Source organism: Xenopus laevis, chromosome 1L, assembly GCF_017654675.1.
Source record: "Xenopus laevis strain J_2021 chromosome 1L, Xenopus_laevis_v10.1, whole genome shotgun sequence".
NCBI classification, from domain to species: Eukaryota; Metazoa; Chordata; class Amphibia; order Anura; family Pipidae; genus Xenopus; species Xenopus laevis.
The window spans coordinates 231451807-231465053 of record NC_054371.1 but is presented as its reverse complement, the minus strand read 5'-3'; the positions used below and the strand labels follow the sequence as shown (position 1 = coordinate 231465053).

The window sequence follows — 13247 nt, the reverse complement described above, 5'->3', positions numbered from 1 at the left end:
GTGTCAGTATTTATTTTAATGAAATTCAGCAAACCTCTAGTGCAGCCAGAACTAAAGAAACAGTTTATAAAGTGATCCCTAGGTGTCACTATACACCCACAACAGTGGAGAGCACCAGCAAAGAAAATAGAAGAAAATTGAATAGTCGAATGATTTTTACCTCGACCATTCGATTATTTTTCCTCGACTATTCGATCATCTTCGAATGTCGAAGTCCAAAATCAACTTCGGTAGGTCAAAGATGGGGTACAAATAAAACTTCGGGTGAAGATTTCATAAATAAGGTATTCTTCGAGTTGAGTCGAATAGGCGAACTAATACATCCTTCGATAATCGTACTTGTCCACTTCGATTATCGAATTTGACTATTCACCTGATCGGAGGATCGCTCGATCGTTCGAATCGAAGGTCGAAGTAAAAAAACAGTCGAGGCTTAGTGAATCTGCCCCTCAGTGTGCTAAGTGCTGCCGGCTCCCCTGCACAGCCTGGCAAAGAAGGCAGCAGCAAGTGGAACAGATGGGCGGGACTTGTAGGGTTTTTGGAGAAATCTTCAATAAAGTAACCAGAAACACAACTTTTCCTTCTATTTCTAAAAGAGTTGAATGCACTGGTCCATTCTTATTTTTTACATGTCTCCTTTAAAAGGATTACACTAGTGAAGTGCCCTTCTTTGAATTTGTTTTGATAGACATTCTTCAGCTTAGTCATCCAGTTTTGAAGTGGCAGCGACCCAAAGGTCGATTGCACTTGGGGTACTTAATATATTTATGTACTACACAAGGAACCATTGCCCTTGAGACTTTTGAAATTCTGATGGAATTTGGACATTCATTTCTATAAGCCTACTCACAGTGCCACCTATTTTTAGTGTTTATTGGTATTTTTATTTTTCAAGTCAGAAATTACCATAAAATGACTCACTCAAGAGACATAGAGTTTTAAAAAGATTTATATTTTTGACCATATAATAAAACATATTTCTAAAACATTGTTCTATATTATGAATAATGAATACCTGTAAAATATTTGGGGTATATAGACTGATATATATATATTCTTACAGAAGTGCAATAACATAAAGATTAGACAGTCTTAATTATCCTGAAATTAGAAAAAAACATTTCCTGGATTATCCCTTATAGTAACAATCACCTGCAAAGATATGGGACCCCCTGGGGGGCAGATGACAACAGGGGCAGTTGATTCTGCCCATCATTCTTTTGAATTCTAAAGGTTTCCAATAAAGATAACAATCAAAGGCTGGAGCTGGATAATAATTGCAACAGCCACAAACCCTCAGCTTGTTGGGGTACAAGGAGTAGAGCTGTACCCAGATATTTCTCAATAAAGAGGCAGGTGGCAACTGAACTTTCTTTGGGGGGGGATATAATCAACTGCCCTGGGTTGTACATGGTAACAGTGAAAGTAGCTCCTCCCTAGAATAAACAAAATGAATGGAGGTGCGATGAAAGTGATTGGGACCACTGTAACCTCAAGTGTCTCCCTGGATCTTGAAGACATGAACAAACCCTAAAAAGGATCCAAAAATAATAAATGAATTACCCTAATCTGTGAGGGACCCTCAGGAGTTATGATCTCTAGAAACCTCTGTGTTAGTTGGCAGCACCAGGGAGTTACAGAACTTGAGCCCCCAAATCTCTTATTTCTGTTCCTGTAATTTACTGATTTACTCAAGGGCACATTTCGGTCTATGGCACAAATGGGTCAGACTCACCAACCACTATTAATTAACTCACCATTGGGCATAAAGCTCTGGGCATGAGGTTCTGTTATTTGGCACCCCACTTGCTGGAGGGGTGGCTGCTGCTGGATAGACTGGGGTAGGAGGCCTCAGTAGGAGAAGAGATATAGTCAGTCAGTTTAGGAACTTAAAGTGGTTGTTCACCTTTGAGATAACGTTTAGTATAATGTAGAGAGTGATATTCTGAGATGATTGGTGCAATAATTGATGCAATTGGTTTTCATTTTTTATTATTGAAGGTTTTTGAGTTATTTAGCTTTTTATTCAACAGCTCTTCAATTAGCATTTTAAGCAATCTGGTAACTAGGGCCCAAATTCCCCTAGCAACCATGCATTGATTTGAATAAGAGACTGGAATATGAATAGGAGAGAGTCTAAATAGAAGGATCAGTAATAAAAAGTAGCAATAACATATACATTTGTAGCCTTACAGAGAATTCGTTTTTTTAGAAGGGGACGGTGACGCCCATTTGAAAGCTGCAAAGAATCAGAAGAAAAAGACAAATAACTATAAAACTATAAAAAAAAAAAAATAATGAAAACCAATTAAAAAGTTGCTTAGAATTGGTTGTTCTATAACATACTAAAAGTTAATTTAAAGGTGAACCACCCCTTTAAGTGCATAGCCTCAGGGATAGAGAGATCTCAGGTAGTGAGACTGGGCACTAGTTACTGAGCACTGCCATTGGCTGTAACTAATACCCTGCCTGTGTCCATCAAGGAAGTGCCATTTTAAAGTAATGTTTGAGAGACTGATAGAGGTTCCAGCATATTAACAGTTAATTATTTTAAGAATCAAGTTATTAAAAATATTAAAACCTTTCCTCCAGTGAGGGCCCATCTGAGAGAGACTCCTGTGTAATACATGCTCTGCTGGGAGTTACAGGGAGTTGTAATGCGCCAGGCTGGTATGGGAAGGGAAAAGGCAGTTCCCTAACTCATAAGTTGCATCAATAATCAATAAATGTAATTCTTGTGGGGGAGAAATTACTTTTTAGGTCTGATAGGATTCTGACACAGGTGCTAAATTGCACATTTGCAGTTTTCGATAGCAACCAATGAGCAATTAGATATGAGCAGTCAGTTAATACCTGTATTTGTAAATCAGTCACACTTAGTTAAAATGGCTGCCCAAGTGCTAGAGAAACTGCCCAACATCAATGTGTCTCCTGTACTCCCTTCCTTTCCTGATATCACAGGGTAAGGGCAGATCCTGGAATGAATTTCCTGCTGGGTAGTGTCCTAACTAATGATTCTCACACAGGCATCAAATTCCCACACACAGAATGCAGCATGAAGGGGCTCAGTGAATGTGGCAGTGAAGGTGTGTAAGTGTCTGATTGGCTCACTCAGCTCATAAAAGGACAGATGTCCGGCCTCATAGTCCAGTGAGATCCTGATTCTCCTGCTGGAAGGGACGTGGCGTAACTCTTTTTCTTTCCTGTCATGTCTCACTGAATATTTATAATAATTCCATCTGAACAAACACCAGGACTTGTTTTCATCCCCAATACAGGACCCATTCCCCCCCCTCTCTATACTGGGATAGGCCACCCCTACCATCCAGTCCCCTGATTCATTGCCCTCCACTTCCCAGTAATGTCGCCCTGAGGAGAAACTCCTGGTGCTTAAAGCCTGAGGATAATCCTGAAATCTCTCTGGGGTTTCTGGGCGACCCTGGTCTTTATCTGAATGGGAAGCAGATTTCCTGTCCCCTGATACAGATACATCATTCCCAGCCGTGTTTATATCCAGTAACAGGTCTGTAGCCTCCTGCCCAGGGATCACCCTTTTCTTTACCCCAGTCACAATGGCAGCTAAGCCTGTGAGTAATGTCTCTGAGATCAGATCCACATCCAGATCCCCTACAGCAGGGACCTTTATATCCTCCCCCTCAGTATCATCCTCCTCCTCAGTATCATATTCCTCTTCATTATCTGCACCTTCAGCCCCACAAAAGGCAGCTCCATGTGATTCCCGTTCCTGTAGGACAGTGAGTGGATCTGCCATGTTGCACAGCTCCTCAATGTGACGGATCTTCCTGGACAGCTCGTCCTTCTTTATTTCCAGCTGCTCCATTAGATCAGAGAGTTGGAGGGAAAGCTCCTCTTTCTGCCTGTAGATTTCACTCAGGAGTCGCTTCTCTAGGGCTTCCAGCTGTTCCCTGATGTCTCTAAACAGAACAGTGACTTTCTCTGTCTCACCGGCTGCTTTTTCTGCCACTTCTCTCCTGCGCTCCTGCGGTCTCTGGGCTCCTCTCTCAGTCTCCTCTCTCTCTGGCCTCAGTTTCTCCAGAACTTTCCTCAGTTTCTCTTTCTTCTTCTCAGAGGCCTCACTCAGCAGCTCCACCCTGTGGCCCCTGTGCTCTCCGGCCAGACAACAGGACACACAGACACAGACAGACTCCTCACAGCAGTAATACTCCAGAACCTTGTGATGTACAGAACATTTTCTCCCCATAAAGGAGTCGGTGGGTTGGGTCAGTACATGTTCTGCTGACTTGTTGTGCCCCCTCAGGTGGGTATCACACAGAGAAGCCTCACACAGGAGACAGGATTTAGCAGCAGGTACAGGAGAGAGGACACAGTAGGTGCAGAAGATCCCAGTCTCCCCCGGCTCTGTCTCAGTTGGACGGAATCTCTCTGCTATGTTACCCAGAGTTTTGTTCCTGTGCAGGGCAGGGCGCTCCTGATACTTCTCTTTGCATTCAGGGCAGGAATAAGCCCCAGATCCCTCCTGGGTGTCCCATGTTGTCCCAATACAGTCCCGGCAGAAGTTATGGCCACACGGCAGGGATACAGGATCAGTATAAATGCTCAGGCAGATGGAGCAGCTCAGCTCGTCTCTCAGATCAGCAGTCGCCATCACTGAAATCAGGAACAAGAAACAAAACTAAACTTTTCGCTCTCTCTCTTTATAACCAGTTGGACTTTATCTCCCCCTCCCACACAGGGTGAGGCAAGATTTTTATTTAATTTCCTGTTAACTTTTAACCCTTTAAGTGCCATAGATTGTAGAATCTATATTCTGTGGATAAAAGTACCTAATTGCCAAAGAATGTAGATTCTACTGTCTGTTGCACTTCTGGGTTGGGGAGTGAAGGAGCTGCTTTTGAAGCTGCTTGCTCCATCCTCACTCGTTCCCTGCCCCTAGGCAATGAGCAGATCGGGGGATTGAGTGGCCCCTGGGGTGTGATCACCCAGGGGCCTCAAGACAGAAGCAGGCACATGAATTATTTGTGTCCTGCTGCTGCCCAAACTTCCTGTACCTGCATCACTGCCCCCCACTAGATCAAGAAGCAAGTTGGATCTTCAGTTTGTGGGATCTGAAGCATCTTCCCCTGATTAATTTTATACTTACACAAACACACACTTATCAGCTATCACACTAATGCAAACTTACATTCATACTTACACACATAAAGTTTTGGGGATTGGGGGTCACACAAACTCACAGCACTCCCACACTTTCACACACACGCAATTTAGTCAAGTGTAAACACATATATGCACTTACACTATTCTGTGTTTTTTTTTTTCTTATTGCATAGTCTGTTTTTTTGCCGGAAATTTTTTTTATTGTCACTGCAAATAGTGTATTCAGAAACCTTTTGTATGTTATTGTGGTGATTATACATAAATTTTGGTGATTTGGGTGAATTCTTAGCCATTTTATTGCATTTTCAGCTCTGCATAGATGGTATTCACTTGTTTCTGTCTGTAAAACCTATTTGGCCAAGCTAAAATATTCAAACTGTGATTCTGACTGCTGATTACACTAGGTGAAAAAAAAAGAAGTTTTTTGTTTTGTGTTTTATTAGATTTTAATGATTTTATTGCATTTCACACTGTTCTTTGTTACTTTGTTTTGTCCATGTAAATGTTGCCTACTATATATACATTTGGGGGTCTCTGTGCACCAAATTCTTTGGTAAATATATGCATATTGGGCATAAAACTGTTCAGTAGAGCCCTGGAGTTTAAATTAAGGGTGTTTTATGCTGATACATTATGAAATGTGGGGATTTGTGGCGATTTTCTGAAATTTCATAAAAACCGCTACGTTCAGCATTGCTTTACAGTTAAGTCGTTTGCAGTAGAAAGATGTATTTACCCATTTTGGATTCATCAGAATGTTTACTTACTGAAAATATATGGATTTCTAGGGTCTCCATACTGCTTGGGGGCCTTATGGCACATAATACACATACTGGGTGTTTATATTGCAGTAGCCAGTGTAACAGCAGTGAAAATTCATATGTACTATTTGAATTTGGGGGTCTCTGTATGACACAGTTTGGCAAATCTATGCATATCAGGCATCAAACTGTTCAGTGGACCTTTGGCATTCATATTTAGAGTGTTTTCTATTGGTACCTAATGTTGTGTAAGAGAAAAGATGCCAGAAAGTAGAAACTTTGAGACGATTTTCAGCTATGTATTTCATCAAAACTGACAAGTTTGGATTCATTTGAATGTGTACTTTCAAAAAAAGTATATGGCTTTCCGGGGTTGATGTGTTGATTTTTCAACTGACCTCCAGGACAATTTGTTCAGTGGACCCCTGGCATTCATTTTAGGATGTTTTTTTATTGGTACCGAATGCTATGAGGGAGATAAGATGCTAGAAAGTGGAAGCAATTTTCAGCTATTTCGTCAAAACAATTTTGGAAAAGCATTGTGTAGTTTGGAGTAGGAAGATATGGTTACCCATTTTGGATTTTGTGTACTTTCCAAAAAATGGTTTTGGGGGGGGGTCAACAATTTTTTTGTATTTTTACCCTGCATAAAATGCAGTAAATGTAATGATTATTCAGTAGTTGAAGGAAACTTCAGGGACAAGTTGTATGTTCTAACTTGGGGTCTCTAAATACAAGATACTTGGTAATGCTATGCACAATTGGCATCAAACTGATCAGCGGACCCTGTCATTCTGATTTAGGATGTTTTCTCTTGGTACCTAATGCTATGTGGGAAATACGAACTTGCAAAGTTAAAGTTTTGAGGTGAATTTTCATACATTTTTATAGAAACCAATAAGTTCAGAGAAAGCGATTTGGTAATTAGAAGTAGAAAGAAAGGGTTACCCATTTTGGATTCAACACAATCTGTACGTTTTGAAAATATATGGTTTCCTGGGGTAAACCTGGGACTCCAGGATTTATTGGCTTTGGAATACAAAGTTTGTCGTATTCTACTGTAGTGCTTTAAAATGTAATAATTTACTGCTGGGATCTTTTGATCTGTAAAAGAAGGTCAGAAATCTCCAAAAAACTAGACAAATCTGGTATTGGGAGGAGTAGAGATCTTTAATCTTTATTAGACAGGAAATAATTAAGTTGTGTTCATTACTATCCCCCATAAGCTAAACATGTCATATAATGACAGTTTGTCTCCTGAAAGCAACAGATCCCTAAAACTGATAGAGAAATGTTATTGGGGAATAATAAACTGGCAGTTGTGCTAGTCTGTACCAGTAATGATCTGTTCCCCCTCTTGTATCAGTCTGCATGTGTATGTATAGTTTTCTTCTACTGAGAAAACTATACATATACATAAAGGGGTGGTTCACCTTTCTGGATCATTAACCATAAAAACTAATAACATAATATAATAACCAACAAGCAGAGCTGGATTTCACAAAGCTTCGCCACTACAAGGTCTGGGTTAGTGATGTGTGGGTCGGCAGGCCCGGACTGGCAATCTGTGGGTTCTGGCAAATGCCAGAGGGGCTGCTGAATAGTTCAATAGAAAGGTACCATATAGTGGGCTGGTAGGGGCTGTTCGGGCTGGTGGGGGGCTGTTTGGGCCGCTGTGTACTTAGAATGGCAGGGCCTATTTTGACTCCCAGTCCTGGCCTGTGGGTCCGGTTTTACCCGTTCTGCACCCGTGCAATACCTGCCCTCCCTCCACCTGTGCCCGACTTCCTTTTATAGACCGCGCTGACCTGCCTCACCAATGATGTCACAAAAGGGGTGGGTGAGCAGACGCGTGTATATAAAAGTTGAACCCGGAAGTCGGCATTGTAAGGTCACAGGCAGGGAGAGCAGGCAGAAGAGCTGTCACAAGGCACGTCAATCTCTTTGGAGTTGCAGTAATCTACCATCATATACAGCCACCCTACTGTGACAGAGTTCTTTGTCACAATATATATATATAGTAATGTAGATGAGTGTATTTGTATAGAGCATTAGGGATGTAGCGAACGTCGGAAAAAAAGTTCGCGAACATATTCGCGAACTTGCGCAAAAACGCGAGCGGTTCGCGAACGGTTCGCGAACCCCATAGACTTCAATGGGAAGGCGAACTTTAACATCTAGAAAAGACATTTCTGGCCAGAAAAATGATTTTAAAGTTGTTTAAAGGGTGCAACGACCTGGACAGTGGCATGCCAGAGGGGGATCAAGGGCAAAAATGTATCTGAAAAATCTGCCTGTGTGTGCTTGGAAGAGATAGTGTAGGGGGAGAGCTGTTAGTGATTTCAGGGACAGATGATAGTAAGTTTGCTGGCTAGTAATCTGCTTGATACTGCTCTGTATTGGAGGGACAGAAGTCTGCAGGGATTTGAGGGACATTTTAGCTTAGGTAGCTTTGCTGGCTAGTAATCTACTGTTCTCTTTAAACAACTGCCATACGTTGACCTTGTAGGCATTGTTTGCCCAGTTTTTTTGGACGCAGCCACTGAAGCACAGTTGCCAGAAAAAATATGCCATATAAATGCTGAAAATAGTAATTTTTCGCCATACGTTGACCTTGTAGACATTGTTTGCCCAGTTTTTTTGGTTGCAGCCACTGAAGCACAGTTGCCAGAAAAAATATGCCATATAAATGCTGAAAATAGTCATTTTTTGCCATACGTTGACCTTGTAGGCATTGTTTGCCCAGTTTTTTTGGTCGCAGCCACTGAAGCACAGTTGCCAGAAAAAATATGCCATATAAATGCTGAAAATAGTCATTTTTTGCCATATACGTTGAGTCAACGTATGGCAAAAAATGACTATTTTCAGCATTTATATGGCATATACACTACTACAGCGGTGGATACGGATTACGTAAAATATATTATGGCTGCTTGAAAAAAGTCACTCCGGTGTTTTTTCTGGAGACGGTAATATTATGGATATTTAGACAGAATGTGAACAAGGTCACACAGCTAGATGGCGGGTTGAAGAAAACAGTGTGCAAATAATGCCTACAGGGCAAATAATGCCTAAAAGGTCAACTTATACACTACTACAGCGGTAGTAAAAGAAAAAAAAGTAAAATAAAAAAAAATGAATATTAAAAAAAAAAAATTAAAGTTGGTGCTGCTGAACTACTAGGAGCAGCAGATTAGCACACCAGTCCCACTCCCCAACACTGCTAGACTAATAGCACTGGGCTCTTATAGTAGTAGTAGTAGTAGTAGTAGTAAAACAACAAAAAAATAAATAAAAGCAGTCCTTACAAGGACTACTGTTATTGCAGCAGTCAGCAGATGAGATCAGAAGCAGGACAGCTGCCCACTGCAGCTACATACAGAGCACTGCAGTAGAAGGTAGATTACTAGCCAGCAAAGCTACCTAAGCTAAAATGTCCCTCAAACCCCTGCAGACTTCTGTCCCTCCAATAACAGAGCAGTATCAAAACGATTACTAGCCAGCAAACTTTCAACTGTCCCTGAAATCACTAACAGGCAGCAGCTCTCTCCCAGAGAGCAGTTTTTTTGGTTGCAGCCACTGAAGCACAGTTGCCAGAAAAAATATGCCATATAAATGCTGAAAATAGTCATTTTTTGCCATACGTTGACCTTGTAGGCATTGTTTGCCCAGTTTTTTTGGTCGCAGCCACTGAAGCACAGTTGCCAGAAAAAATATGCCATATAAATGCTGAAAATAGTCATTTTTTGCCATATACGTTGAGTCAACGTATGGCAAAAAATGACTATTTTCAGCATTTATATGGCATATACACTACTACAGCGGTGGATACGGATTACGTAAAATATATTATGGCTGCTTGAAAAAAGTCACTCCGGTGTTTTTCTGGAGACGGTAATATTATGGATATTTAGACAGAATGTGAACAAGGTCACACAGCTAGATGGCGGGTTGAAGAAAACAGTGTGCAAATAATGCCTACAAGGTCAACGTATACACTACTACAGCGGTGGATACGGATTACGTAAAATATATGAATGCTGCTTGAAAAAAAGGAACTCAAGTGGTTTTTCTAGAGACGATAATATTATCAATATTTAGACAAAATGTGAACAAGCTCACACAGCTAGATGGCGGGTTGAAGAAAACAGTGTGCAAATAATGCCTACAAGGTCAACGTATACACTACTACAGCGGTGGATACGGATTACGTAAAATATATTATGGCTGCTTGAAAAAAGTCACTCCGGTGTTTTTTCTGGAGACGGTAATATTATGGATATTTAGACAGAATGTGAACAAGGTCACACAGCTAGATGGCAGGTTGAAGAAAACAGTGTGCAAATAATGCCTACAAGGTCAACGTATACACTACTACAGCGGTGGATACGGATTACGTAAAATATATTATGGCTGCTTGAAAAAAGTCACTCCGGTGTTTTTTCTGGAGACGGTAATATTATGGATATTTAGACAGAATATGAACAAGGTCACACAGCTAGATGGCGGGTTGAAGAAAACAGTGTGCAAATAATGCCTACAAGGTCAACGTATACACTACTACAGCGGTGGATACGGATTACGTAAATATATTATGGCTGCTTGAAAAAAGTCACTCCGGTGTTTTTTCTGGAGACGGTAATATTATGGATATTTAGACAGAATGTGAACAAGGTCACACAGCTAGATGGTGGGTTGAAGAAAACAGTGTGCAAATAATGCCTACAAGGTCAACGTATACACTACTACAGCGGTAGTAAAATAAAAAAAAGTAAAATAAAAAAAAAATGAATATTAAAAAAAAAAATTAAAGTTGGTGCTGCTGAACTACTAGGAGCAGCAGATTAGCACACCAGTCCCACTCCCCAACACTGCTAGACTAATAGCACTGGGCTCTTATAGTAGTAGTAGTAGTAGTAGTAGTAAAACAACAAAAAAATAAATAAAAGCAGTCCTTACAAGGACTACTGTTATTGCAGCAGTCAGCAGATGAGATCAGAAGCAGGACAGCTGCCCACTGCAGCTACATACAGAGCACTGCAGTAGAAGGTAGATTACTAGCCAGCAAAGCTACCTAAGCTTAAATGTCCCTCAAACCCCTGCAGACTTCTGTCCCTCCAATAACAGAGCAGTATCAAAACGATTACTAGCCAGCAAACTTTCAACTGTCCCTGAAATCACTAACAGGCAGCAGCTCTCTCCCTACACTATCTCTTCAGCACACACAGGCAGAGTGAAAAAACGCTGCAGGGCTTCGGTTTTTATAGGGAAGGGGAGTGGTCCAGGGGAGAGCTTCCTGATTGGCTGCCATGTACCTGCTGGTCTGGGGTGAGAGGGCAAAAAAAAGCGCCAACAATGGCGAACCCAAAATGGCGAACGTCGCGCGACGTTCGCGAACTTCCGGCGAGCGCGAACACCCGATGTTCGCGCGAACAAGTTCGCCGGCGAACAGTTCGCGACATCTCTATAGAGCATGGCCTTTCCTATCTAATCATACTGTGCAATAATGTAGTTGGTTGCTTTAAATATCGATCTTTGAGAAATATCAATATGATGTGGATGGAACTGGAAATATTTGTTGTTTGATGGGTGTGACTAATCTCCTGTGAAATGTTTTCCTGCAGCAATAATTGAAATCGTCGGTGGCAAAAACCTACACGATGATCCGTTTTCTCGATGTCGTCTCTCAAGGAAACTCGGGCAATATTGTGATGTGTAAGTTTTACCACCGGTGATTTGAATTATATGTGTGGGTTGCACCCCCCCAAATTCCACACACACACACCCAAATACCTCAAACACACACAAAAAATCCTCACAAACACACCCAATACCTCACACACACCACTAAATACCTCACACCCCAAAATATCTCACACACACACACAAATACCTCACACAACACCAAATCCTCCCGCACCACCAAATACCTCACACACAGTAAACTCAGTCCAACATGACATCACATCACCCATGAGCACCTGCACCAGCATTACATACCCCGGGCTGCACCCCAAACATTCAGGGACACACAGCCATCCCCCCCATGTATTTTCCCAACAAATTGCTTCCCCTCTGGCTGTACCTGAACTTCCTTTGTGCTGCTGCAGCTACAGAAGACCAGCTCCACCAGCTTCTTATTCTAGTCTCGGGTTCCCCAGCCACTCCCCTCCCTTCCTCTGATTAAGCAAGACAAACATCAATCATTTTTTCAACCAATAGATTGCTCCCAGCTGGCCAGTCCTGGAGTGAGTACAGGGGGAGAGGAGGGTAGTGGGCGGGGCCAAGAGGCAGGTTAAAGAGAAAGGCACACCAGCGACCAGATGAAACAAGTTCAAGTGTGAGTTGTTTGTGTCACATGATCTCTGTATCAGTGTCAGTCAGGCACACGTGGCATGAAAGGGGAGGAGCTTTGTGCTCATTTGCATCTTCACTGCTGATTGGTGGGCAGGAGGAGGGGAGTCATACATTGCAGGACACAAGTCACACAGCAGCTCTGCTCTGTCTCATTTAACTCTATACTGGGACATTAAGTACAACTAACTTTCCCATAAACCCCAACATATTCCATAGTGATGTACATATATTAAACATGCAGCAAAACCTACACAAACAACCAGTCATTGAAGCAAGAAGCTTACAATCTATAAGTTGTCCGCACTACATTTATACTGTTATAGGGGAGGTTCAACTTCCACATAACTTTCAGTATTTTATAGAATGGCTAATTTTAAGCAGCTTTTCAACTGGTCTACTTTATTTTTGTATAGTTTATGAATTATTTGCCTTATTCTTCTTGCTCTGTCATCCAGCTTTCAAACAGCTCTGTAAGGCTACAATTTTATAGTTATTGCTACTTTTTTTATTGCTCATCTTTCTATTCAGGTCTCTCCTATTCATATTCCAGTCTTTTATTCAAATCAATGCATTGTTTCTAGGGGAATTTGGATCCTAGCAACCAGATGGCTGAAATTGCAAACTGGAGAGCTACTGAATAAAAAGCTAAATAACTCAAACACCACAAATAATAAAAAATGGAAACCAATTGCAAATAATCTCAGAATATCCCTCTCTACATCAGGGCTGTCCAACTGGCAACCCATGACCCCCCCTTGTGTGGCCCCCACATGAAAGTCTCCCTGCTGTGTCTGCTTACCATATGTAAACTTTAAAAGGTATCAGTACAGAGATTAACTGGTCCCTGTATTGTTTACATCTCAAATTCATACTATAAACTCCTGCATTGTTCACACACATATAATCCCCCCTGTAAAGACCTGTACTGTTCTACCTGAGACCCAGACTGAAACTGCCCACATTGTTCACCTGTTCACACTTTATACAAAA

The 13247-nt window shown here is 41.5% G+C and overlaps 1 protein-coding gene across 1 annotated transcript; it reads right to left on the bottom strand.

Moving 5' to 3' along the window:
• Positions 1–2313: 2313 nt before the first annotated feature.
• On the bottom strand, positions 2314–12093 carry LOC108718995 (E3 ubiquitin-protein ligase TRIM11). The gene is made up of 2 exons (XM_018267568.2): positions 11986–12093; positions 2314–4629 (listed from the first exon to the last, which is right to left on the bottom strand). Exon 2 carries the CDS (start codon positions 4625–4627, stop codon positions 3005–3007), a length of 1623 nt encoding a protein of 540 aa, XP_018123057.1. The 5' UTR covers positions 4628–4629; positions 11986–12093; the 3' UTR covers positions 2314–3004.
• Between the last annotated feature and the right edge of the window lie 1154 nt (positions 12094–13247).